Below are 27,294 nucleotides of genomic sequence, written 5' to 3' on the forward strand. Positions count from 1 at the left end.
GTTCACGTGAGAAATGTTTCTGCCAGGAAGCACGCCGTGGGCAAGCGCTGTGCCGTCTTCCCGTCGCTCGCATTCAAAAGAGTTAAAGTTGAGTTGTGTTGGCGATTTCCATTTAAATATTTAGTTAGGTTTGCGGCTATCTATTTATTTATTTATTTCCCCACGCGCCTCGGCCCGGAGACAACGTCATCAGCTGCGCGCACGTGCACAACGCTCGCACGGTTGGCCCCTGCAAGCTCTCACGCACCATCGACGGAGGCGTGCGTCCTTTTTTATTCGCCTGCACACTCTACAGGCAAGTCGCACACATTGGTATCGTAAGCATTTATATAATTACACTTTGCACCGCTGGCAGGGGTTGCCCCTAGCAATGCACACACGATCGGCACACATTTTCATTCGCGTTAAAACTGCAACAAAAACGCACACAACACGCTGAGGTTGAATGTCCTCTTCTCCCCACTCCACACCAATGCATCCTGTTACTACTATAGAGCCCCTAGATATTATTATTACTGCGCTTAGATAGTATTATTGTAGCGTGGCCGGGGGAGCGGCCCAGCCCACACCCTACCAAGGTGAGTGGGTCTCTCTGGTCTCGCAGTGGGTGGGTTTCTGTGGATCTCTGTGCCTGTAGAAACGTGCCTCTTCAAGTATTTGGCTGCTGCTGTAATTATAAATGTCCACGAGGTGACGACGACGATGATGAGCCACTTTGTTGAGCTATCGTTCACGACAGCCAATTCGCTTCTCAAAAAGCACTACCCGGTAGCTCAGCGGGGTGCCTTACCTGGCAAAAAAAAATAGTTTGGTTTGTGTTTGGTCTTGATCTGACATGTTAGAGGAGGAGGAGGAGGACCGACACCCCATTGGGAGCGCCAGACTTTGGCGTCGCCCACCTCTCCGACCGCGGCTCCGTGTCGTCGGCGGCTCTCGGGCGCAGAGCCTGACGCCCAACACGATGGCCTCGGCGCTCCTCCCGCTGCTGCTCCTGCTGCTGCTGCCGCCGTGCGGGAAATGCCTCGACGGGCAACGGGGCCGGCCGAAGCCCGCCCTGCGCTTCACCAGCTTGTCCTACAAAGCCACCGTCTACGAAAACTCCGCGCCCGGGACGTACGTGGAGAGCCACGACAAGATGGGGATCCACGTCGGCCGCTCGGCCCCCGGGGCCCGGTACGCCGTCGTGTCCGGGGACGAGGGGGCCGCGTTCGAGGCGGAGGGGCTCGTCGTGGGCGACTTTTGGTTCCTGCGCGTCCGCACGAGGGGCGTGCCATTGGACCGCGAGGAGCGCCACGGCTACACGCTGGGGGTGAAGGCGTTCTCCGAGAACAGCCGCGGTTCGGCGTCCGCCACGGTCTTCGTCCAGGTGCTGGACCGCAACGACCTGAATCCGCTGTTTTCGGCTTTGTCGTACGCCGCGAGCGTCGCCAACGACGCGCCGGCGGGCACCACGGTCCTACGTGTCGCCGCCACGGACGCCGACGAGGGCCCCAACGGGCGCTTCAGTTACGCCCTGGCGTGGCGCTCGGACGCGTTCGCCGTGCACCCGACGAGCGGCGCGGTGACGCTCGCCAGGAGGCTGACGGAGCCCGGCGACGCGGGGCTGCACGAGTTCAAGGTGATGGCCGTCGACGGCGGCGGGCTGAGCAGCTCGGCGCGTGTCGCGGTGAATGTGAGCCGGGCGAACGCCCACGCCCCGCGCGTCACAGTCGTCGCGACCCGCGGGCAAGGGGCGCCGTTCGCCGACCCCGCTGCCGCGTACGCGGAGCTCGCTGCGGTGGACCGCGACGCCGGCCCCGAGGGGGAGATCGTCGCCGTGGAGATCGTCGCCGGCGACCCCCTCCGGGCGTTCTCCGTCGCCCCGATGGACGGCGCCGGCCCCGCCTCGGCCTACGCGGTGAGGCTCTCGGGGCGGCTGGACTGGGCGGACTTCCCCTTCGGGGTGAACCTCACCGTGCAGGCTCGCGACGGGGGGAGGCCGCCCAGGCACTCGCGGCCCGTCACGGTCACGGTCCGGGGGGGCGGCGCCGCCGGCGCGTTCGAGCGGAGCATCTACGCGGGCGCCGTCGAGCGGCGGTCTCCGCCCCGCGCCGTCGTGCTCGCGGTTCGAGCCTCTTGCGGCGCGCGGGGCTGCCGGTACGTCGTCCGAGGCGGCGCCGATGGCGACTTCTTCGCCGTGAACCCCGCCACCGGGGTCGTCTCCGTCCGCGGGTCCCTGGCGGCAGTCGACAGACGCCGCTTCGAGTTCGACGTCGGCACCGACGCCGGCCCGGGCGTCGCCGGGGTCGCGATCGACGTCGCGGACTACAACGCCCACGCCCCGGTCTTCGAGCGGCCCAACTACTCCGCCTCGTTGAGCGAGGACGTCCCGGCGGGCACGTTCGTGCTCATCCTGCACGCCGCCGACGACGACGAGGGGGACGACGGCCGCGTGACGTACGGCCTGGTGGAGGACGAGCCTGGCCCCTTCGCCGTCGACCCCCGCACGGGCATCGTCGTCACGACGGGGCCGCTGGACCACGAGGAGATGGCGGGGGCCTACCGGCTGCGCGTGCGAGCCTCGGACTGGGGGACTCCGTTCCGCCGGGAGGCCGAGGCGACCGTGACGGTGAACGTCACCAACATGAACGACAACGCGCCCGTCTTCGAGTCCGTAGACTGCGTGGGCGAGATCCCCCGGGACCTCCGGCCGGGCGAGCCGATCTTCACCGCGTCGGCCATCGACGCCGACGAGCTCCGGCCGGTGCTCTACGGCATCGCGTCCGGGAACGAGGGCGGCTTCTTCGCGCTGGACGGCGCCCTCGGCGTCGTGACGCTCGCGCGCTCCCTCGCCGACGTCGCCGCCGGGCCGGCGGGGGCCTTCCGCCTCGGCCTCACGGCCACCGACGGGGAGCTCTCGGCGGAGACGGCGTTCCTGAACGTCTCGGTCGTGGACGCCGCTCCCGGACGGGTGCCGTCATGGCAGTGCGTGGAGACGGGGATCGCCCGGAGGATGGTCGCGTGGCTCCACCGGGCAAACCAACGGCAAAACCGCCCGCGCCCCCTCGCCGCCGGCGCCGTCAATCGGCACGCGCCGGCGTTCGCCGCCCCGGCGGTCGCCGTGGAAGTCCGCGAAGATTTGCCAGTCGGGGCCGAGGTCACCCGAATGGAGGCCACGGATCCGGACGACGGCTTCGAGGGGAAGCTGCTGTACGCCCTGACGGACGACGGCGGGGCGAGCGGCCTCGCCGTGGACGCGGAGACCGGCGTCGTGAGGGTCCTGGTGCCGCTGGACCGCGAGGCCACCGCCTCCTACCTCGTGAACATCGTCGTCCGCGACCTGGGCACGCCGCGGCGCTCCGCGAGCGCCACCCTCCGGGTCGTCATCTTGGACGTCAACGACAACCGGCCGGAGTTCTCGCGGCGCGCCTACGAGGCCCGGGTGCCGGAGAGCACGCGGCCGGGCCGCGAGGTGCTCCGGCTGGAGGCCGCCGACGGCGACGCGGGCGCCGCGGGCGCCGTGCGCTACCGTCTGCTGTCCGACACCGACCTCTTCCGCGTGGACGCTGAGACGGGCGCCGTGGAGGTGGCGGCGCCGCTGGACCGCGAGCGGCGCGCCGAGCACGCGCTGCTGGTGGAGGCGTCGGACCTGGCGCCGGAGGAGAGCCGCCTCTCCTCCGTCGCCGCGGTGACCGTGACGGTGGAGGACGTGGACGACCACGCGCCCGCGTGCGCGCCGGCGCCCCTCCGCCTCCGCGTGCCCGAGGACTTCCCGGTGGGGGCCGTCCTCGGCTGGCTGGACGCTTGCGACCCCGACGCGGGGCCGGCCGGGGAGGTGCGCTACTCCCTGCCGGGCGAGGACGAGGACGGCGGCACGTTCGGGGTGCACGAGACGAGCGGGGCCCTGCGTCTGGCGCGGCCGCTCGACTTCGAGAGGCGGCGCCGCCACGACCTGACGGTGGCCGCGCGCGACGGCGACCCCGGGGGGCCGCCGCCGGCCGCCTGCCGGGCGACGGTGGAGGTGGTGGACGTGGACGAGAACGACCACGCCCCGCGATTCGCGGAGTTCGCGGCGGCCGCCGCCGTGCGGGAGGACGCCCCCGTGGGCGCCGTCGTCGTCACCGTCACGGCCACGGATGAAGACCGGGGGATCGACGGGGAGGTGCGGTACTCCCTCGTGAATGAATCCGGCCTGGGCGTCTTCAGCATTCATCCAGAGAATGGTAAACCGCACCTACTCCCCCCCCTCCTTCCTCCCTTCCCCCCCCCCATCCTCCTCCTCACGGCTCACGACGCCGACTGACGGCTCACGCCGGCGCCCGTCTCTGCCGTGTGTCGTGCACGGCGCTCCGCGCCGGCAGGGATGATCATCACGGTGCAGCCGCTGGATCGGGAGACTGCTGACAGCTACTGGCTCACGGTGCGCGCGACGGATCGCGGAGTCGTCCCTCGCTTCTCCACACTGCACGTCTACGTGGACGTGCAGGTACGGAAACTCACACACACGTACACACACACACGTATATACACACACACACGTATACACACACACACGTATGCACACACACGTATACACACACACACGTATTCACACACGTATACACACGTATATACACACACACGTACACACACACACGTACACACACACACACACGTATACACACAACAACAACAACCGCCATTCGCCATTAAGTGGCGGTGACGTCACCACGACGCTTGTGCCAGGCTATGTGCACCCTGAGGCCACGTGAAGTGTCGAACGCCCGCTGGCAGGAGGTCACGGGGCAGACCCAGGTGCCACGGGTCGACTGACTGAGATGACTGGCTGATGCACCACCTGTATCCCCTACTGTGCCAACCTGCTGTGCTTGAGCCACTCGGCGCTCCGCTCGTTGTTGTGAGCGTCGCTCCTCCGCCCTCCGTTGTTGTTGGATGGCGACTACCTCCAACTGCCCAGTAGCGTCCTTCACGAGCCTCCTCCACAGAGGCCGATCTTGACACCGTTGGTACCAGTCATCGGCAAGTCCACTCAGCTCCACGTCCTCCTGTACCACATCACACTATCTCTTCTCTAGCCCGTGCCGCGCCCGCTTAGCCCCCTCAATCCGGCCGAACAAAAGCTGTTTTGGCATGCGGTGGCTGGGCATGTGGGCTACATGACCCAGCCATCGCAGCCTTCCCCGCCGGAGGAGCTCACCGATTGGACCTTGCCCAGATCTTTCCAGGATTTGTGAGCTCCTCACACAATCCAGTCTGGTTAAACCCAGGATGGATCGTAGGCAGGCCAGCCTAAATGTTTCTAACCGGCGAAGATGTTTCATTAGGGGGGTCCACGTTTCGCAAGCGTAGAGAAGGGAGGGAATGACCGTGGCCGAGAAGACCTGAAGCTTAGTGCGGAGCGACAGACCAGGTAGCTTCCACACAGCGTTACGCAACCGATGAGTCCTCTGCTGTTAAACTGGAGCCAGTCATAAGCACACTGCCCAGGTATGGGAAACTCTCCACTCTCTCCACAACTGCCCCATCACCGATTGGGAGTTGTGGGGGTGGAGTGTCCGATGGTACAAAATACCCAGGCAGGTGCTTAGTTTTGGTGGAGCTGATGGTAAGGCCCCACCTCTTAGTGGCACGCTCCAGTCTCAGCAGCAGCGTCTCCAACTCCTCCTCTGAATGAGCAGCTATTACCAAATCATCAGCATACATAACGTGGTTGAGCAATAGGGAGCCATCCCTTGACCGCACCCGGGCATCGATCAGCCTCTCATTATATCTGTACCATATGGAAATTCCCTCGGTACAGCTATTGAAGGCTTCACGAACTATGTGGTCAAAATAGATGTTAAATAATGTGGAAGCCAGAGGACATCCCTGTCGCACGCCAAGGTGTACAGGGAATGGCTCTGACTCCCGGCCACGTAATTTTACCCGGGCCCACTCACCATCATGAAGGTCCTTAATGATCGTGAGCAGAGGGTCAGGTACTCCAAAAGCAGGAAGAACAACCCAGAGCCCAGGCCTACTGATGGTATCATAGGCCTTGACCAGGTCAATAAAGCAGATATGTAGGTCTTGTTGGAATTCCCTACACCTCTGCTGTAGCAGACGGACAGAAAATATGGCATTTGTGCAGGACCGCCCTTTCCTGAAACCGCATTGGGGCTCCGCAAGCCTCTCCTCAGCGTGCCTGGCAAGGCGATGCTGAATAATCCTTGCCAGGACCTTTCCCGGCACACTGAGGAGTGAGATGCCCCTGTAGTTGTTACAGTCTGTGCGGTCCCCCTTCTTAAAAAGGGGGACCACCAGGGCATCCTTCCAATCCTGCAGAACACGTCCAGTGGTCCAGATCGTTGTTATGATGTCATATAGGGCAGTCTGTGCATAAACGCCACCCTCCCTCAGCATTTCGCTTGGGAGATCATCTCTGCCCGCTGCCTTTCCTGGTCTCAGACTCCGGATTGCCTTCAGGACTTCCTCAACAGATGGCACCTCAGCCAGCCACTCACAGGGGGTGACTTCTTCCAATATTTGAGGCACCGCAGCCTCAGCAGGGTCATCCTCACTTTGTGCCACGATGTTTTTCTGGCTGAGGGATTTTCCCTCCCCCAGGACCTCACAGAAATGCTCAGCAAATCTGAAAACCTGTTCCTGGGGGTCGGAGATTGGATCACCGTTTTTTCACCTAATGATGGTAATAGGTGTGGCGCTGCAGGTTACTTTTTTGATGGAGTTAAATAGAGATTTGTGATCACGGGCCACTGAGGCAGACTCCATCTCCTCAGCAACCCGCGACCACCACCCATCCTTGCAGCGCCTCACGGCTCTCCGAACCTCCGAGCGAAGGCTGCGGTAAGTCTCCTCATTCTCTGACGTGGGATTCTGTAGCCGATGACAGTGGGCCTGTCGCTTTTTCTCAATCATCCTGAACACCTCCTCTGTCAGCCAGGGTCTCTGGGGAGGTCTGGACCGTGTACCCAATGCAGCCATTGCAGCTGCATGAGTCACAGTCCTAAACCTCGCCCATTTACCCTCGACATCAGGAGGAGTCGGGGACGATGCCAATCCCAGCCGCAAGCGATGATGAAATTCTCGCTTGCAACTTTCATCAGATAACTGAGACCAGGCCACTTTAGGTTGGAAAGGGGTCCTGGGTGTACACCCACCACCGGAGTGGAAGAATGGCAGGCGCATCTTACAGATGACTAGTCGATGGTCAGAGGGCAGATCAGCTCCACGGTAGGTCCTGGTGTCAAGGACGAGGGCTCACATCCGCTGGTCCGTCACTATGTAGTCCAGCAGATGTTCTTGCTTGGACCCGGCATGCAACCATGATGTTGTGTGGATGCGCCGATGCCGGAACAGCGTGTTGGTAATTACAAGCCCATGGGCTGCACAAAAATCTAGCAGCCTCCTACCGTTGTTATTGAGCTGATCTGGCCCATGCCCTCCAGTCACTCCATACCAGGTGCCAGTATCATGACCAACTCAGGCATTGAAGTCACCCAACATGATGACTCTATCCCGAGGGGCCACTTTAGCCAGCACCTGTGACAGGAGGTCATAGAAGGCATCTGACTCATCGGCTTTGCCTGCATCCCTCCACGGATGTTCATCTTCGGTGGGGGCATAAGTAACCACGACCACCATGCCTTGCCTCCGGTTGATGGGAAGGCCAGCCCAAAGTAGCCTGGGGCTTACAGCTTCCCACACCTCACCGCCACGCTCCCACACCCCCTTCATTTTTTTGTTCAAAAGAAGAGGCACACCCTGTTGTTTGGCAGTCTGCTGCCACGAGTAGAGGACTGTCCACCCCTCATGGTGGCAGGAGCCAGAGCCGGTCCACCGGACCTCCTGAATGCCACATAGATCCAGGTGGTACCGGTCCAGCTCCCGACAGAGGAGTGGCAGCCTCTCCTCCGCTGTGAGCATTCGAATATTCCACGTGGCCACCCGTAGTGGCTTTTCGTTGTTTCTGGAGGACACACACACGTATACACACACACACACACGTACACACACACACGTATACATACACACACGTATACACACACACGTATACACACACGTATATACACACACACACGTATATACACACACACGTACACACACACACGTATACACACACACACGTACACACACACACACGTATACAAACACACGTACACACACACGTATATACACACACACACGTACACACACACGTACACACACACAAGTACACACACACATACACACACATGCGTATGCACCGCTGCATTTTAAAACGACACACAATGCGAGTACCGTGTGTCTCTCCCCCCCCCCCCCCAGGACGTTAACGACAACCCCCCGCGGGCATCGCGTCCGTGGTACCAGGCCGCGGTGGCGGAGAACTCCCGTGGGGGCGTCAGGGCAGTGCAGGTGGACGCCTGGGACCTGGACAACGCCGCCGCCATGTCCTCCAACGATGCCCGGGGCAGGGGCCTCACGTTCAACATCGTCAGCGGAGACCCACAGGGATTCTTCACCATAAACAACGCGACAGGTGGGGGTTGGTGGTGGTGGAGAGCAAATCCAGAACATTTACAATTATAGTGTAGTGTAGAAAGCAAATCTATAACATTTACAATTATAATGTAGTGTATAGTGTACACTACATTATGCACGACACAACTATACACTACAGAATGTGCCAATTCGTTACTAGTACAGCACTAACCGGTGTGTTGGTGAGCAAATCCAGCAACATTTACTATCCACGTTGGCCCCCACCCCACCCCACTGCGTGCGTGTGCCGGCCGGCGTGGGATGGTTGTTGTTGACCTCCGGTGAACGGACTCGTTGCAGGCGTCATCCACACCACCAGCAGGCGGCTGGACAGAGAGAGGCAGGCGGAGCACGAGCTGGAGGTGAGAGTCACCGTGATGGTGGTGGTGGTGGTAGTGGCCTTCAATAGCTGTACCGGAGGAATTTCCATCTGGTACAGATATAATGGGAGGCTCATCGATGCCCAGGTGCGGTCAAGTGATGGCTCCCTATTGCTCAACCTTGCCGATGATCTGGTAATTGCTGCTCACTCAGAGGAGGAGTTGGAGGCGCTGCTGCTAAACGTGGAGCTTGCCACTAAGAGGTTGGGACTTACTATCAGCCCCACCAAAGCTAAGCACCTGCCTGGGTATTTTGTACCATCGGACAATCCACCCCCACAACTCACAGGGCAGTTGTGGAAAGAGTGGAGAGTTTCCCATACCCTGGCAGTGTGCTCATGACTGGCTTCAGTTTGACAGCGGAGGTCTCACTCCGAATCAGTCGAGCGGCATTATCTTTTCATCGGTTGCATAACGCTGTGTGGAAGCTACCTGGTCTGTCGCTCCGCACTAAGCTTCGGGTCTTCTCGGCAAATCATTCCCACCCTTCTCTACGCTTGCGAAACGTGGACCCCCCCTAATTGAACATCTTTGGCTGGTTAGAAACATTTAGGCTCACCTGCCTACGATCCATCCTGGGTTTAACCAGGGTGGATTGTGTGAGGAGCTCACAAATCATTAAAACATCTGGACAAAGACCCATCGGAGCGCCGGGTGGCTAAAGCACAGTAGGGGGCACAGGTGGTGCATCGGCCACTCATCTCAGTCAGTCGACCCGTGGCACCTGGGTGTGCCCCGTGACCTCCTGCCAGCGGACGTTCGACACGTGGCCTCGACGTGCACATGGCCTGGCACAAGCGTCGTGGTGCCGTCACGGCCACTTAGTGGAGGTCGTTGTTGTTGTTGCGCGTGTGTCTGCGTGCGTCCCGCCCGCCGGCGCCAGGTGTCCATCGTGGACGGCGGCGTGCCCCCGCGTGAAGCGAGGGTGGCGGTGACGCTGAGCGTCTCCGACGAGAACGACAACGCCCCGCGCTTCCGCAGGAACCTCACGCGCGTTTACGCGGTGGCGGCGAAGGAGCCGATGGTGGTGGCCATCGCCCGCGTCTACGCCGCCGACGCCGACTGGGGCAACAACGGCATGCTGTTGTACACCGTCCGCGGGTGGCAACACAATTACTATTCCGATGAGCACGGAGTCGTCTACAGCCGGAGCGACTTGCACCGTGCGGGGACATCCCACTCCATCCTGGTACTGGGCACACTCCCCTCGCGGTCCTCCCCCCTCATCCTCACGGACACGCTTCACAATGTTGACCCCCCACCGTGAAGCAGAACTCGCCGATCTCGCCGTTGCCCGCCCCGCAGATCGAAGCCAGAGACTCGGGGCAACCGCCGACCTTGCCGTCGACGGCCGTCATACACGTGGAGTGGATCGCCGCTCCCCGGCCGCCGGAGACGCCCGCGGCCTTCGGCCTGAGCCGGCACGCAGTCACCGTGTCGGAGACGGCCGCCGTGGGCTCCGTGGTGATCGCGCTGCCCACGCAGAGCACGGCGGGGAGCCTCCTCTGGTTCAGCATCACAGGTCACGTGGTGCCACCACACACATTCCACATCCCACCCCACATCATGATGGTGTGTTAATGGTGACATCATGATGATGGGTTAACGGTGACATCATGATGATGGGTTAACGGTGACCTCATGATGGTGTGTTAACGGTGACCTCATGATGGTGTGTTAATGGTGACGATGATGGTGTGTTAATGGTGACCTCATGATGATGAATTAATGGTGACCTCATGATGATGTGTTAACGGTGACCTCATGATGGTGTGTTAATGGTGACGATGATGATGTGTTAATGGTGACCTCATGATGATGGGTTAATGGTGACATCATGATGATGTGTTAACGGTGACGATGATGATGTGTTAATGGTGACCTCATGATGTGTTAATGGTGATATCATGATGGTGTGTTAACGGTGATGATGATGATGTGTTAACGGTGACATGATGGTGTGTTAATGGTGATGATGATGATGGGTTAATGGTGACGATGATGTGTTAGCGTTGACCTCACGATGGTGTGTTAACGGTGACATCATGATGGTGTGTTAATGGTGACCTCATGATGATGTGTTAATGGTGACCTCACGATGATGGGTTAACGGTGACATGATGATGGGTTAACGGTGACATGATGATGGTGTGTTAATGGTGACGATGATGATGGGTTAACGGTGACGATGATGGTGTGTTAATGGTGACAATGATGATGTGTTAACGGTGACGATGATGGTGTGTTAATGGTGACGATGATGATGGGTTAACGGTGACGATGATGTGTTAACGGTGACGATGATGATGATGTGTTAACGGTGACATCATGATGGTGTGTTAATGGTGACATCACGATGATGGGTTAATGGTGACGATGATGGTGTGTTAATGGTGACCTCACAATGATGGGTTAACGGTGACATCACGATGGTGTGTTAATGGTGACCTCATGATGATGTGTTAATGGTGACCTCACGATGATGGGTTAACGGTGACATGATGATGGGTTAACGGTGACATGATGATGGTGTGTTAATGGTGACGATGATGATGGGTTAACGGTGACGATGATGGTGTGTTAATGGTGACAATGATGATGTGTTAACGGTGACGATGATGGTGTGTTAATGGTGACGATGATGATGGGTTAACGGTGACGATGATGTGTTAACGGTGACGATGATGATGATGTGTTAACGGTGACATCATGATGGTGTGTTAATGGTGACATCACGATGATGGCTTAATGGTGACCTCACGATGATGGGTTAATGGTGACGATGATGGTGTGTTAATGGTGACCTCACAATGATGGGTTAACGGTGACATCACGATGGTGTGTTAACAGTCACATGATGATGGTGTGTTAATGGTGACCTCACGATGATGGGTTAACGGTGACCTCACGATGATGGGTTAACGGTGACATCATGATGATGGGTTAACGGTGACATGATGGTGTGTTAACGGTGACATCATGATGGTGTGTTAATGGTGACGATGATGGGTTAACGGTGACATGATGATGGTGTGTTAACGGTGACAATGATGGTGTGTTAACGGTGACATCATGATGGTGTGTTAATGGTGACGATGATGGTGTGTTAACGGTGACATGATGGTGTGTTAATGGTGACGATGATGATGGGTTAATGGTGACGATGATGTGTTAGCGGTGACATCATGATGGTGTGTTAATGGTGACCTCACGATGATGGGTTAACGGTGACATGATGATGGTGTGTTAATGGTGACGATGATGATGTGTTAACGGTGACGATGATGGTGTGTTAATGGTGACAATGATGATGTGTTAACGGTGACGATGATGGTGTGTTAATGGTGACGATGATGATGGGTTAACGGTGACGATGATGTGTTAACGGTGACAATGATGGTGTGTTAACGGTGACATCATGATGGTGTGTTAATGGTGACGATGATGGTGTGTTAACGGTGACATCATGATGGTGTGTTAATGGTGACGATGATGATGTGTTAACGGTGACGATGATGATGTGTTAATGGTGACCTCACGATGATGGGTTAACAGTGACATGATGATGGGTTAATGGTGACATCATGATGGTGTGTTAATGGTGACATCATGATGGTGTGTTAACGGTGACATGATGATGATGGGTTAACGGTGACATGATGGTGTGTTAACGGTGACATCATGATGGTGTGTTAATGGTGACGATGATGGTGTGTTAACGGTGACATGATGATGGTGTGTTAACGGTGACGATGATGATGACGTTAGGGGGGCGCCGCGTGTTGACAGGCGGTGACGTGGAGCACAGCTTCCACGTGACGGAGCACAGCGGCGTTGTGGAGGTGGCCAAGCCGCTGGATGCCGAGCGGTGCTCCTCCTACCGGCTCACCGTGACGCTCACCGACGGGACCAACGCTTCAACCACCCTGGTGGGCGGGCACGCGTGTCTGTGTGTGTGTCTGTGTGCGTGTCTGTGTGTGTCTGTGTGTGTCTGTGTGTGTCTTTGTGTGTGTCTGTGTGCGTGTCTGTGTGTGTGTCTGTGTTTGTGTGTTTGTGTATGTGTGTCTGTGTGTGTGTCTGTGTGTGTGTCTGTGTGTGTGTGTCTGTGTGTCTGTGTGTGCGTGTCTGTGTGTGTCTGTGTGTGTCTGTGTGTGTGTCTGTGTGTCTGTGTGTGTGTCTGTGTGTGTCTGTGTGTGTGTGTCTGTGTCTGTGTGTGTCTGTGTGTGTCTGTGTCTGTCTCTGTGTCTGTGTGTGTGTCTGTGTGTGTGTCTGTGCGTGTCTGTGTCTGTGTGTGTCTGTGTGCATGTCTGTGTGTGTGTCTGTGTGTGTCTGTGTGTGTCTGTGTGTGTGTGTCTGTGTGCGTGTCTGTCTGTCTGTCGCACAAGGTGGGCGTGACGAGGCCGTCAGGGCGACGCGGTGACGTCACGAGGCCGGGGGTTGCCGCGGTGGCCGCGTGAGACGTGCCGGGTGCATCGGCACCTCTTGCCAATTCCTCCTCACCACCACCACCACCGCCACCCGCATCACCACTTTACTCACCCCCCCCCCCCCCCCCGCTAGGTGGTGGTGACGGTGCAGGACGTGAACGACCACCGGCCCCGCTTCTCCCGTGACCTCTATGAGGCGACCGTCACCGAGGACGCCTCTCCCGGCGCCTCCCGGATCCTGCGGCTGGAGGCGACCGACGCCGACGCCGGCGCCGCCGCCGCCCGGCTCTCCTTCTTCCTCGTCGGCGTGGGCGGCGGCGACGCCGTGGAGGGCCGGCGTCTGTTCCGCGTAGACCCCGTCACCGGCGAGGTCACCGTCGCCGAGAGGCTGGACCGAGAGGCCAAGTGGAGCCACGTACTCACCGTCATGGTGAGTACGTGGCTCCACGCCGGGTGTGCGCGTGTGTACGTGTGTGTGTACGTGTGTGTACGTGTGTGTGTGTACGTGTGTGTACGTGCGCACATGTGTGTACGTGTGTGTGTACGTGTGTGTACGTGTGTGTGTACGTGTGTGTGTGTGCGTGTGTGTACATGTGCACGTGTGTGTACGTGTGTGTGTGTACGTGTGTGTACGTGTGTGTGTGTACGTGTGTGTACGTGTGTGTGTGTCCGTTGAACTTCGTCCGCAACTGTACGTAGCCAACTGCTGATCGAAGGCGACGATGATGACGACGACGACGCCGTGACCACCGTCTTGCGTGGTGACCACAGTGTGCGGTGTACTTCATAGTAATGCGTATAGTGTAGTTTGTCACGTAAACAAGCCGTGTAACTAAATCGCCACATTTTGTTTGGGTGACACAAAACCTTGCCGACCGGCCGTGTCAGGCGGCGGTGGCACAGTCGGATGACGACACGTTGCACGCGACCAGCACGTCCCTCCACCGAGAATGGCGTCTGCCGCGAAAGCCTCCTGTCCGGGGGCGTTCGGAGCGAGCGCTCCGCTCAGCCCTCTCTCTCTTCACTCTCTCACTCTCTCTCACTCTCTCACTCTCTATCTCACTCTCACCCTCTCACTCTCTCACTCTCTCTCTCACTCTCTCACTCTCTCTCTCACTCTCTCACTCTCTCTCTCACTCTCTCACTCTCTCTCTCACTCTCTCTCTCTCACTCTCTCACTCTCTCTCTCACTCTCTCACTCTCTCGCTCTCTCGCTCTCTCACTCTCTCTCACTCTCTCGCTCTCTCACTCTCTCACTCACTCTCACTATCACTCACTCACTCTCACACTCTCTCACTCTCACACTCTCTCTCTCTCTCTGCGCATGCGTGGAGGAGGCTGCGTCCAGGTGAAGTTCCGCGCTGCTCACCTGGATCAATGGGGGCCTGATTTTCCATAAATTAGGCCAAGCCTGAGAGAGGTTACAATGGGGAGTTTAAACATCGCTCTTCCCCTCGTTTTGTAATGGTTTATTCCCTTTGATTTCTTCTTTATTTTTGCTCACTGAGTCGTCCCGGAAAATTTATTCCGAGCGGCTCGTGGGCTGAACAGAGAACGGCAACAACGACAACAACAACAACAACGACGACGACAACAACAGCGAACACGTGCGCAGGTGTGGCTGCTGCCGACCACCACCATGGTGCAGCGCACCGCGCTGGAGACTCTCACGAGGAGGAACGGTTTCGCCACCTTTCCGCCGTCCGGGATCGCCGTCGTCGCCGCCGCGGTGGCCGCGACGACGTCGGCTATGCCGGCGTCGTCGCGGCCCAGCGGCAGAGCGGAGGGGTCACGGTGTACGTGGCGGAGGAGGCGATGGCGGCGCGCCTGGTGGAGACGGGGCTCACCGTGGGTGAGCTTCACCTGCGGTGCGCCCCGCTCGCCACGCCCGCCGTCAGGGTGGCGCTCTCGGGCACGCCGCCCTTTCTGAGCGGCGCCGACCTGCTGCGGGACCTCCAACGCTACGGGACGGCGGTGTCGAAAGTCACGCTGCTGCCTCTACAAACGAGGGACCCCGGGTCGGCGCACGTATTGTCGCTTCAGCGCCAGGTTTTTATGGTCCTGAAGGACGGCAACACGGACTTAGACATTAACTTTAAGTACACGGTGCAGGGCCACGTGTACACAGTACACGCATCCACGGCGGGGATGCGTTGTTCCGGGTGCGGATGCAGCGGCCACGCCCGGAGGAACTGCCCGAACAAGGCGAGCGAGTCCGCCGCGCGTGCTGCTCCGCCCGCAACGGGGCGGGCGGAGCAGCAGCAGACACAGCAGCAGCGGCCGCAGCAACAGCACCGCCATCAACTACAACAAGAAGAACACCAAAATCAACAACAGCAGCAGCAGCAGGGAGGGCAGCGGGGTGATCTCGCCGTCCTGGCAGCTGACTGCGGGGCACGGACGACCGAGGACGAGGGAGACGTTTTCGTCCGCCCGTCCGCCCCTCCCTGGCGGAGGAAGCGGAGGGCAAGGAGCGACCCCGCGTCAGCGGGACGCGTCGGGGCCCCCGCGATGCGGACGGTGGTCGCCGGCGACAACAGCGAGCCGGAGGACCGCACGGAAGTGGTGACGGGGAGCGACGGCGAACCCGGGCCGCGGGACGGGATGAGCAACGACGGCGGACTCCACCTGCCGGACGACGTCGCGGTAGCAGAGCGACCGTCGGAGCCGGACCCAGCCTTGGCCGCTCCGGAATTGCAGACCAACAACAACAACAACCGCCATTCACCACTAAGTGGCGGTGATGTCACCACGACGCTTGTGCCAGGCTATGTGCACACTGAGGCCACGTGAAGTGTCGAACGCCCGCTGGCAGGAGGTCACGGGGCAGACCCAGGTGCCACGGGTCGACTGACTGAGATGACTGGCTGATGCACCACCTGTGCCCCCTACTGTGCCAACCTGCTGTGCTTTAGCCACCCGGCGCTCCGCTCGTTGTTGTGAGCGTCGTTCCTTTGCCCTCCGTTGTTGTTGGAGGGCGACTGCCTCCAACTGCCCAGTAGCGTCCTTCATGAGCCTCCTCCACAGAGGCCGATCTTGACACCGCTGGTACCAGTCATCGGCAAGTCCACTCAGCTCCACGTCCTCCTGTAACACATCACTCCATCTCTTCTCTAGCCCGTGCCGCGCCCGTTTAGCCCCCTCAATCCGGCCGAACAAAATCTGTTTCGGCATGCGGTGGCTGGGCATGCAGGCTACATGACCCAGCCATCGCAGCCTTGCCCGCCGGAGGAGCTCACCGATGGGACCTTTCCTAGATCTTTCAAGGATTTGTGAGCTCCTCACACAATCCAGTCTGGTTAAACCCAGGATGGATCGTAAGCAGGCCAGCCTAAATGTTTCCAACCGGCGAAGATGTTCCATTAGGGGGGTCCATGTTTCGCAAGCGTAGAGAAGGGTGGGAATGACCGTGGCCAAGAAGACCTGAGGCTTAGTGCGGAGCGACAGACCAGGTAGCTTCCACACAGCGTTACGCAACCGATGAAAAGATATTGCCGCTCGACTGATGTGGAGTGAGACCTCTGCTGTTAAACTGGAGCCGGTCATAAGCACACTGCCCAGGTATGAGAAACTCTCCACTCTCTCTACAACTGCCCCATCACCGATTGGGAGTTGTGGGGGTGTAGTGTCCGATGGTACAAAATACCCAGGCAGGTGCTTAGTTTTGGTGGGGCTGATGGTAAGGCCCCACCTCTTAGTGGCACGCTCCAGTCTCAGCAGCAGCGTCTCCAACTCCTCCTCTGAATGAGCAGCTATTACCAAATCATCAGCATACATAACGTGGTTGAGCAATAGGGAGCCATCCCTTGACCGCGCCCGGGCATCGATCAGCCTCCCTTTATATCTGTACCATATGGAGATTCCCCCGGTACAGCTATTGAAGGCTTCACGACCACCACCACCATCACCTTCACCGGCGCCGCCGCGCCTGACGGTGCCGCGGCGCTCGAGGGTGCCGTGACACCTGACGGTGCCGCGGCGCACGCGAGAGACGAGCAGCCCGCCTCCCCGTCTGACGGGGCGATGGCTGCTGGACCCGCGGAGGTACACCACCCCAAGCCCAAGAAAAACCCGGCTCGGGGTGGCCTGACACGAGAGGCGGCCGCCAAGCCCCAAGAGAAGATACAAGGCGACTGTAAAAACAACAGCAACGAAAATAACGACAACAACAACACCTACAGGGACGACGGGTGGTTAAGGTCCAACGTTGTTGAGAACACAAGTGAAACGAGCCGCCCGCGAGTCCGGAGGGGGATAGAGTACAACCCAGGGGCCATCATTGACTATGTACGACACCCCTTCAAGGGGCGCGCGGGCACCTTCAGAGAGCAATTCCCCGACGCGCTGGCCTTCATGCAGGCCGCGCGACCACTTTGCAAGGATCCGCAAAGGTAAGTCTGCAGCCGGAAGGAGGCCGACAAGGTGGAGGCTCTAGTACGGAAGGCAGAGAGGAGGTATTCCTCCCAGCTAAAGGGCCCCCCCCTGCGGCCACCGCCAACACCAACACCTAGCGTTGTGGCCTCGGGATTTAAAAGGGCAAGGTGCGCGATGACGCGCGCGGACTCGAAATGGTTTCCTCTGCGCATGCGATCACCAGAGGCTGGCGGTGGACCGTGAGCCACCTAAGCTGGCGGTGGCCACGCCAGGAGGTGTGCTGTGCGTGCCTCGTGTGCAGCACGTCCACTGAGGCGGTCTGTATACCTACCTGCATTGGCGGCGATCAGCTGCGTCATTTGGATGTGCACGCGGTGACACGTGCGGACCGATTTTGATTTGGTTTTGGTGGTTGGGTTCACCCGTACCGTGGGGGGGGCGGCGCGTGGTTCGCACTTTGGACCAGGTTTTTTTCCCGCTTCTGTGTCATTGCAGAACGGTGTTGTTTTTCGATATGTGCGCTTGTGTTGACGGTGACGAGGTTGTTGCCTGTGGCTGGTGTCGATGGTCTTGCGCGCAATGACGCGCACGGACATTGTTGGCTTTTTTATTGGCGACTCTCGCAATGGAGCACCGGAACCGTCCAGGGCATTTGCTGCTGGACAATAAAGTTTATTTAAAAGTCAAAGTCTCTCACTCTCTCTCTCTCACTCTCTCTCTCTCACTCTCTCTCACTCTCTCACTCTCTCGCTCACTCTCTCACTCTCTCTCACTCACTCACCCTCTCTCACTCTCTCTCACTCTCTCTCTCACTCTCTCACTTTCTCTCACTCACTTTCTCTCTCTCACACTCTCACTCTCTCTCTCACTCACTCTCTCTCTCTCACTCTCTCTCACTCTCTCTCACTCTCTCTCTCACTCTCTCTCTTACTCTCTCTCTCACTCTCTCACTCACTCTCTCACTCTCTCACTCTCTCACTCTCTTTCTCTCACCCGCGCGAGCAGGTGCAGGACGGCGGGGTCCCCGTGAGGCGAGCGTACGCCACGCTGGCGGTGAGCGTCAACGATGCCAACGACCACGCGCCCCGCTTCACCGGCGGCCCCTACGAGGCCCGCGTGGCCGAGTCGGCGGCCGTGGGCTCCGCCGTGGTGCGCGTCACGGCGACGGACCGCGACGACGGCCCCAACGCCGACGTCAGATATAGCATCAGATACGGTGACCGCCGCTTCCGCCGCCGCTCCCGCCGCCCCTCCCAACCGCCCCGGGGGGGGGGGGGAGTTTCTGCACAGGGGCACGTTTCCAGCGTCGTGGTTTCTCCGTCGCGTCCCTCTCCCCGAGCGAGTCGCGAGCCGCGGGTCCAACTCGGATCGCTCGGGAGCCGACGGGCGCCGCGGTTTCCCCCGCGTCGTTTGCCCTCGGCGTCTCCCTCCGGATTCGGTGACGTGAACTCGCGCCCGTCCCGCTCCTCCGAATTCTCCCGGCAGGAAACGTGGGGAATTCCTTCGCCGTCCACCGCGCGCTGGGCGTCGTCTTCGTGGCGAGGAAGCTGAACGGCTCCGCGGTGGAGGCCTACGAGCTGACGGTGAGGGCGGTGGACCGGGGGCGCCCGCGCCGTGTCACGAATGCCGCCGTCCGCGTCGTCGTCGTCGCCGCCGACGCCGACGCCCCCCCCAAATTCGCCTCCGGAGGCGGCGGCGGCGGCTACTCGGCGGAGGTCGCCGAAGGGGCCGCGCCCGGGAGCTTCGTGCTCGCGGTGAGCGCCTCTGGCCGGTCGACGGTCGCCTACGAAATACGGGAGGGCGATCCCGAAGGCGCCTTCGACATCCACCCGACGTCCGGGGTCGTTGCCGCCAAACGGCCGCTGGACCGCGAGCGGACGCCGTCGTTCCAGCTGACGGTGCGGGCCACAGACGCGGCGGGCCTCTCGACGGACGCGTCGGTGACGATCCTCGTGCTCGACGAGAACGACAACGGGCCCGTCTTCGACCGCCCTCGCTACCGCGGGGCCGTCGGCGAGGAGGTGGCGGCGGGGACCCCGGTGCTGGACCCGGACGGCGTCCCGCTCGTCGTCAGGGCCGCCGACGCGGACGACGGCGAGGGGCGCGCGACGGTCGCCTACGGGATCGTCGAGTTCGGAGCCAGGAAGTACTTCTCCGTCGACCCGCGCACCGGGGCCATCAGGGTCGCCAGGGCCCTCGACCGCGAGACGACGGCCGAGTTCCGCTTCCGGGTGACCGCCTCGGACGGCGGCAGCCCGAGGATGTCCGCCGAAGCTCCGGCCAAGGTGACGGTCGCCGTGCTGGACGCCAACGACTGCCCGCCGGCGTTCTCGACGGCCGCGTACGAGACGACGCTGACCGTGCCGACCCGCGCCGGCGTCCGCCTGCTGACCCTGGCGGCCTCCGACCCGGACGTCGGTGCCACGCTGACCTACCGCGTCGCCTCGGGAAACGTCGGCGGCGCGTTCGCCGTGGACGCGCGCACCGGGGACGTCGAGGTGCGAAACGCCTCCCTCCTCGCCACCGGCTACGACCTCGGGGTCGAGGTGTCCGACGGGAAATTTCGGAGCGCCGCGCGGGTGAAGGTCTCCGTGCGGGCGTTCGGCGGCAGGCTGCGGGTTCCGCCAAAGATCTCGGCGCGCATCCCCGAGAACGGCGCGGCGAGCGCCGTCGTGGCCGCGGTCGTCGCGACGGGGGGGGACCTCAACGAGCCGCTCGTCTTCGACCTGCTCGACCCGAGCGGCGCGTTCCGGATGAGGCCGACGGCGGGCGTCCTGGAGACGGCCGGCGTCGCGTTCGACAGGGAGGAGCGCGATCACTACGAGCTGCTGGTGGAGGTGAGGGGCGGCTCGCGGGCGCGCCCGAGCGTCGCTCGCACCGTGGTCGAGGTGGCCGTCGAAGACGTCAACGACAACACCCCGGCGTTCGTCGGCCTGCCGTACCGCGCCGTTGTCGGGGCGGCGGCGGCGCCGGGGAGCGCCGTGCTCACCGTGGCGGCCCTCGACCGGGACGTCGGCGAGAACGCCAGGGTGAGGTACTCGTTGAGGGACGACCGCGACGGCCGCTTTCGCGTCCGCCCTTCCGGCGGCGAGATCTTGCTGAGGACGAGCTTCGCCCCGGGCGCGTCGGGCAAGGACTTCGTCGTGACCGTGGTGGCGACGGACTGCGGGACTCCTCCGCTGTCGTCTGCGGTCGGCATCACGGTCACGGTGCTCGACGAGGATGCGCCGGCGTTCGAGAGCCTCTCCCACGTCGCGTGGGTGCCCGAGGACGTCGGGCCGCCCGCGCCGATCGCTCACGTCCGCGCGGTGGGTCCCGAGGGCCTGCCGCTCGTTTTCTCCATCGTCGACGGCGACCCCTTCGACCAGTTCTCCGTCGACTTTGGCACGGGCGTCGTGAGCGTTGTCGGCTCGCTGGACCGCGAGACGCGGGCCAACTACCGCCTCGCGGTGCGGGCCGCCTCCCCGGCGACGGGCCTGCATGCCGACGTGAGCCTAGACGTCGTCGTCGGGGACGTCAACGACAACCGGCCGCTCTTCGCGCGGGGCGCCTACGCCGCCACGCTGTCCGAATCCGCGCCCCCGGGGACCTCCGTCGTCCGGGTGAGCGCCGTCGATGCCGACGCCGGCCCCAACGGGGCGCTCCGCTACGAGATCGTGGACGACGGGGAGAAAGGCGGCGAGGGATTCTACGTGGACCCGGACGGCGGGCTGGTCGTGACCACGGCGCCCCTGGACCACGAGCGGAGCAGGCTCCATCGTTTCTCGGTGCGGGCGACGGACGGCGGCTCCCCTCCCCTCGCCTCCGACGTCACGGTGACCGTCGCCGTCGAGGACGCGAACGACAACGCGCCGGTGTTCGAGCGGCCGCTGTACGAGGCGTCCGTGAGCCGGCTGTCTTGGCCCGGGCACTTCGTGGCCGCGCCGAGGGCGTTGGACGCCGACGCGTCGGACGCCTACCGGCTGCGGTACGCCATCGTCTCCGGCGACGACGACCCAGCGAGCTTCGCCATCGATGCCGAGACGGGCGTCGTCTCCGTCGCCATCCCGCTTGAGCGGAAGAAGCCGGCCGCCTGCTACCGCCTCCGAGTCTCGGCCACGGACGGCGCGTTCGTCGGCGACGCCACGCTGGCGGTCGACGTGCGGCCCACCAACCGGCACGCCCCCGCCTTCGAGCGGGCCGAGTACGCGGCGGAGATTCCCGAAAACTCCGTGGCGGGGACCCCGGTGGCCTCGGTGCGGGCCACGGACGCCGACGCGGGCGCGTTCGGGCGAGCGTCGTACTCCATCGCGAACCGGTTCGCCCGCGAGCGCTTCACCATCGACGGGAGCGGGCGGATCTTCGCGAGGGCGCCCCTCGACAGGGAGGACCCCTCGCAGAGGGCCGTGGACGTCCGCGTCGTGGCCCGGGACGGCGGAGGCAGGGCGGCCTTCGCCACGGTCAGGGTCGTCGCCACGGACGAGAACGACAACGCGCCCCGGTTCGTCGCCGCCGAGTACTCCGGCGGAGTGCCGGCGAGCGCCGCGAAGGGGACCACGGTCCTGCGGGTCGCCGCCACGGACCGCGACGAGGGGAGCAACGCGGCCGTCGTCTACTCGCTCCGGAAGGGGTGGGAGCCGGACGCCTCCGAGGACGTCCTGGAGGTGGAGCCCCTGACGGGCCGCGTCATCACCAAGGGCGGCCTCGCCGGCCTGGAGGGCTCGCGGCTGTCGTTCTTCGTCGTGGCGGAGGACGGCGGCGGGCGCGCCACCGCCGTCCCCGCGTCCGTCGCCGTGCTGCCCGCCGGCACGGCGGCGCCGGCCTTCGCCCAGGCGGCCTACGAGCTGACGGTCGCAGAGGACGCGCGGGCGGGGAGCGAGGTTGGCGCGGTGGCGGCCGCGCTCGCAGGCGACGAGGCGGCCGCGTACGCCGCAGTGCCTGGCGGCGGCGGCGGGGTGGCGGATGACGGCGCCGGGGGCGGCGCATTCGCGGTGGTCGCCGGCGACGGGCGGATCGTGGTGGCGAGGGCGCTCGACCGCGAGGCCGCGGGGAGCCACCGCTTCGAGGTGAGGGCCACGTGGCGGCGGGGCGGAGCCGACGTCACGGCGCAGGTCCCGGTGACGGTGCGTGTGGAGGACGTGGAGGACGAAGCGCCCGTGTTCGAGTCGAGCGTCTACGAGGCCACCGTGTTGGAGAACCTGCCAGGCGGGGTGCTGCTCGTTCAAGTGAGAGGTAACGCAACCGTGTGCGGCGCTGGGCTCACTCGGTCAACAAACGCGTCTTTGTGTGGGTGTCTGTGTGGTGTGTCTATGGGTTTCTGAGCGAGTAGTCTATGGGTCACACAGATAGCTCCAAATGGTAGGGGCTGCCACTCTTCGGTAACCAATTTAACCAATTTACTGGGAAAATATCACGGCGGGAGGAAGTGTCCGCAGGGACGAGGCCTGGAAACAGCAGGGCAGGTGGGGGACCCCGCCTGACGCTGTTGACGCAGCGGCGTGCTCTCCCCTGGCGGTGTCGATTGCGCGTGCCGCTGGTTCTCTGCGATGCTGGCTCGGTCGATGCTTGGCGCTTTCCGCCCTTTCTCGACGTTGATGGCTTGACATTGCAGAACTCTTTGGTGACTGATCGACCTCGGTGGCTGGCCGTCGTCTTCGCTAGTTGGTCGCCGTCTTCTGCCGCCGGTAGCTGTGATGACGATGTATGGCTCGTGTCTCTCTTCTTATGCCAAATTTCTTCCTCTGCCGCCTTCTCACCAAGGATCGGAACTTCCTTTGATTTCACTCTGTGCTGTGGGGGGGGGGGGGTGGGGGGTTGGTTGTACGTGTGTCCGTGTGTTCTGATTTATTAAGCCATCTGTCTGTTCAGTCTCACCCTGGTTTGATTCTTTTATGGCTTATCTCCGTCCCTCGGTTGTGTGTGAGAAACTGTTGCTGTGAGGGGAGGGAGGGGTGTTCACCTCACCCCATCTGGCCTCCAAGCGACACCATGATTGATAAAAAAAAAATATTGGCAAAATCATTCTTAATATCAATTTGGAAAAAAGGCCTATATACAACACCCCCCCCCCTCCCCCCATCCTCCCCCTGACCCGTCCCTCAGCGACGGACCGAGACGGCGGTGCCCAGCCGGTGTACAACCTGGTCGAGCCGCGCGAGAGCGGCGACGCCGGAGAAGCGGAGCCGCTCTTCATGGTGGACGCCCGCAGCGGCTGGGTGAGCACGCTGAGCCGGCTGGACTGCGAGGCCCGTGACAGGCACCACCTCCTCGTCAAGGCTTTCGACCCGGCACGCCCCGAGCGCCCGCCGGCCGTCGCCAAGGTGCTCGTCATCGTGAGCGATGCCAACGACCACCCCCCGCGGTTCTCGGCCTCGGTGATCGACGTCCGAGTGCCGGAGGACGCCGCGCCCGGCCTGGCGTTGGCTGTCGTCCAGGCGGACGACGCGGACGCCGCGCCGGAAAACCGGGATCTTACGTACCACCTGACAGGTAGTGTGCAGTAGTGTATAGTGTAGTCTACTAGTACGCCACTACACCTGTTGTGTTGGAGTGAACCCACCACCGCATTCACAGTTGGTCGCGGAAGCCTCTGCATTAAACCGACTCTCGTCATCATACTCTCGCCATCATACTCTCTTCATCACACTCTCTTCGTCACACTCTCCGTCTCGACGGCGAGCGACGTCCGCGTCCCACCCCCCGTCCACGCTGGCCACAGGTGGCGACCCGCTGGGCCACTTCTCCCTCGGCCCCGTCAAGAGGGGGGGCGAGTGGACGCTGCGCCTGGAGCGGCCGCTCGACCGGGAGGAGCAGGAACGCCACCACGTGCTGGTGATGGCCACCGACGGCACCTTGGTGAGGACGGTCGTCGTGGCCGTCACCGTGCTGGACGTCAACGACAACGGCCCCGTGTGTGACAAGGTATCCGTAACCGTAGACTCGCCACACAGGCTCACAGACTCGTCATACCCTACCACACCACCGTACTGCTGTAACGCCATGAACACACGGTATACTTACCTGCACTGGCGGACAGACGCCAGTAGGGGGTGGTATGTGGGCCACCGGGGTTCCCAAGACCCCAATAAGGGGGCTGTGGGAATATTCTAATATCCCCTGGAACACTCTGGAAGGAAGGCGTGGCCAGGGGCAGAGAGGGCGTGGCCAGGGGTGGAGAGGGCGTGGCCAGGGGCGGAGAGGGCGTGGCCAGGGGCGGAGTATAAAAGCCGGACCCCTGAATGGGTTCCGCAGTTCTCAAGTTGAAGACTGGAGACCGGGCTTAGAGTAGGACCCTGGGAACCCCCAGACCCACTGTCCTTGTAAGGGCCGGGGCTGTGAGGGAAAGTGGTCGGACCCAAGGACCTTGGCCGGGTTGAGTCAAAGTAGCCTCCCCCTAGGGCCCCTAGCCGCAGGGCTGAGAGTGTACGTGGTCCCAGTCGATAGGACACGATAGCCCGGAGGCCACACCTCCCCAGATGGCGGGCGTAAGGGGCCGTCACCCCCTTTGTGTTAGAGGCCCTGTGCTATAGTTACTGTTAAATAAGTGTCGCCTCGACTACCGGCTCTCCCTCACCTTTGGGCTCACTGCACTACCGCTGTGCCCCACGGTGCCCCAGCTGTGGTACAACGTCACCGTGCGGGAGGACGTCGCCCCACAAGTCTTCCTGCTGAGGGTTTCAGCCCGTGACTCCGATTCCGGCTCTAACGGAACCATCGGGTACTCGCTGCACGGTGCCGGAGCGAATCTCTTCCGCTTGGACCCCGTCAGCGGTAACGCTCATCGCGCTCTCTCCATCGCGCTCTCGCAGCCGTCGGGGTTGTGATCAAATTTCACGTCCACCTCCTGTGTAGCGGGCGAGGTGGTTAACGTCTTTCTCGTCGGCGTGGCCCCGCGTAGGGGAGCTCTTCACGCTGGCGCCGCTGGACCGCGAGGCCGCCCCGGCCCACGCGCTCGCCGTGGCCGCGACCGACGGCGGCGGCCGCTCCTGCCGGGCGGAGGTCCTCGTGAGGGTGGAGGACGTGAACGACTCGGCCCCGCGCTTCCTCACGGGGTCGCACCCCCCGCGCCGTCGCCCTGCGCCTGAGCCACGCCAGTGTAGGGACGGCGGTGACGAGCGCGCGCGCCGTCGACGCCGACCTGGGTACGACGGTGGCGACGTACACACGCGCCCGCGCTTGACTTTGAGTGTGTATGTGCGCGTGTGTGTGTACATTATGGGTAGCGGTTAGCGCGCAGCGCTACGAACCTGGCGAACATCGCCACTCGAGAGACAAAGGCGGCCGGGCGTGGTGCTGGCCACCCACCCCCTCGTGTGCCACGGTGCCGGCCTTCATAGGTGCTGCTCTCTTACAGCACTTGCCCCTACAGCCTGAGGCTACACATGGGATCTTTGGCAATCTAGACATGTTCTTATCGGTGAGTTCCGGCAGGCAAGACTGCGTTGGCTCGGTCGTGTAGCCCGCATGGCCCAGCCACCGCAAGCCCAAGCAGCTCCTGTTTGGCCGGATATAGGGGGCTGAACGGGCGCGGCACGGGCTAGAGAAGAGATGAAGTGATGTGGTACAGGAGGATGTGGAGCTGAGTGGACTTGCCGATGACCGGTACCAGCGGTGTCAAGATCGGCCTCTGTGGAGGAGGCTCGTGAAGGACGCTACTGGGCAGTTGGAGGCAGTCGCCCTCCAACAACAATGGAGGGCGGAGGAGCGACACTCACAACAACGAGCGGAGCGCCGGGTGGCTAAAGCAAAGTCGGGGGCACAGGTGGTGCATCGGCCACTCGTCTCGGTCAGTGAACCCGTGGCACCTGCTGGGTCTGCCCCGTGACCTCCTGCCAGCGGGCGTTCGACACTCCACGTGTCCCCAACGTGCACCTGGCCTGGCACAAGCGCCGTGGTGACGTCGCCGCCACTCGGTGGCGAACGGCCGTTGTTGTTGTTGTTGTCGCCGTGTATTGTAGGCCCCCACCGCAAGGTGACTCACTCTCTGCTGAACTCTGCCGGCGACCGCTTCGCCATCGACGGCCGCTCGGGTGTCATCACCGTCAAGCGTCCGCTGGAGAGCCGCGACGTCTACAGCCTCATGGTGCTCGCCCACAGCGGCGGCGGAGCCTCGGCGACGGCGTCCTCCACCGCGGTGATTTCCGTGTCCCTGCACGACAACGATGAGCGCGGCGTCGCCGCCGCCCCGGCGTTCCGGCGGCTGGCCTACCGCGCCACCGTGCCGGAAGACGCGGCGCCGGGCACCGCGGTCATCGCCGTGGCGGCCGTCCTCGGCGGGGGGGGCGCGGTGAGCTACGGCGTCGCCGGCGGCAACGAGCTCGGGGCCTTCGACGTCGACCGGAGGCTCGGTGAGAGACGCGGCGCAGGGCGCAGGCGGCGGTCCCCTCGGGCCGTGGGGGGGGTCCCACCGTCCGTGTGTCTCCGTCTCTCCATCTCACAGACGTGCGTCGCGTGTGCCGCGTGTGCCCAGGCGTAATACGCGTCGCGGCGAAGGCCCTGGACTACGAGAAGCGCCGCCACCACTACCTGACGGTGTGGGCGGCCGCCGCCAGCGACGACGACAACGACGACGCCGCCGGAGGGGCGGCGACTTCGCCGAGCGCCGTCACCGTGGTGACCGTGGACGTCACCGA

At 62.1% G+C, this 27,294-nt stretch overlaps 1 protein-coding gene across 1 annotated transcript; it reads left to right on the forward strand.

Moving 5' to 3' along the window:
- The first annotated feature begins 850 nt into the window (after positions 1-850).
- On the forward strand, positions 851-26,913 carry LOC142912407 (protocadherin Fat 1-like). The gene is made up of 15 exons (XM_076060590.1): positions 851-4,202; positions 4,341-4,465; positions 8,287-8,500; positions 8,803-8,864; positions 9,766-10,071; positions 10,188-10,404; positions 12,672-12,811; positions 13,443-13,739; positions 18,689-18,899; positions 19,169-22,894; positions 23,765-24,151; positions 24,381-24,583; positions 25,279-25,432; positions 25,560-25,803; positions 26,620-26,913. The coding sequence occupies exons 1-15, from the start codon at positions 962-964 to the stop codon at positions 26,825-26,827; spliced, it is 9,735 nt and encodes a 3,244-aa protein (XP_075916705.1). The 5' UTR covers positions 851-961; the 3' UTR covers positions 26,828-26,913.
- Positions 26,914-27,294: the final 381 nt, after the last annotated feature.

The sequence above is a fragment of the Petromyzon marinus genome, unplaced genomic scaffold (genome assembly GCF_048934315.1).
Source record: "Petromyzon marinus isolate PM22_M1 ecotype Great Lakes invasive population unplaced genomic scaffold, UKy_Petmar_22M1.pri1.0 PM_G_Scaffold_20, whole genome shotgun sequence".
NCBI classification, from domain to species: Eukaryota; Metazoa; Chordata; class Hyperoartia; order Petromyzontiformes; family Petromyzontidae; genus Petromyzon; species Petromyzon marinus.

Excerpts from the sequence above, each read along its gene's own strand:
- LOC142912407 (XM_076060590.1), top strand. The coding sequence starts at position 962 with ATGGCCTCGGCGCTCCTCCCGCTGCTGCTCCTGCTGCTGCTGCCGCCG. Across the intron at positions 8,501-8,802 it reads CACCATAAACAACGCGACAG|GCGTCATCCACACCACCAGC; the intron begins GTGGGGGTTGGT and ends GACTCGTTGCAG. Across the intron at positions 10,072-10,187 it reads GGACATCCCACTCCATCCTG|ATCGAAGCCAGAGACTCGGG; the intron begins GTACTGGGCACA and ends CCCGCCCCGCAG.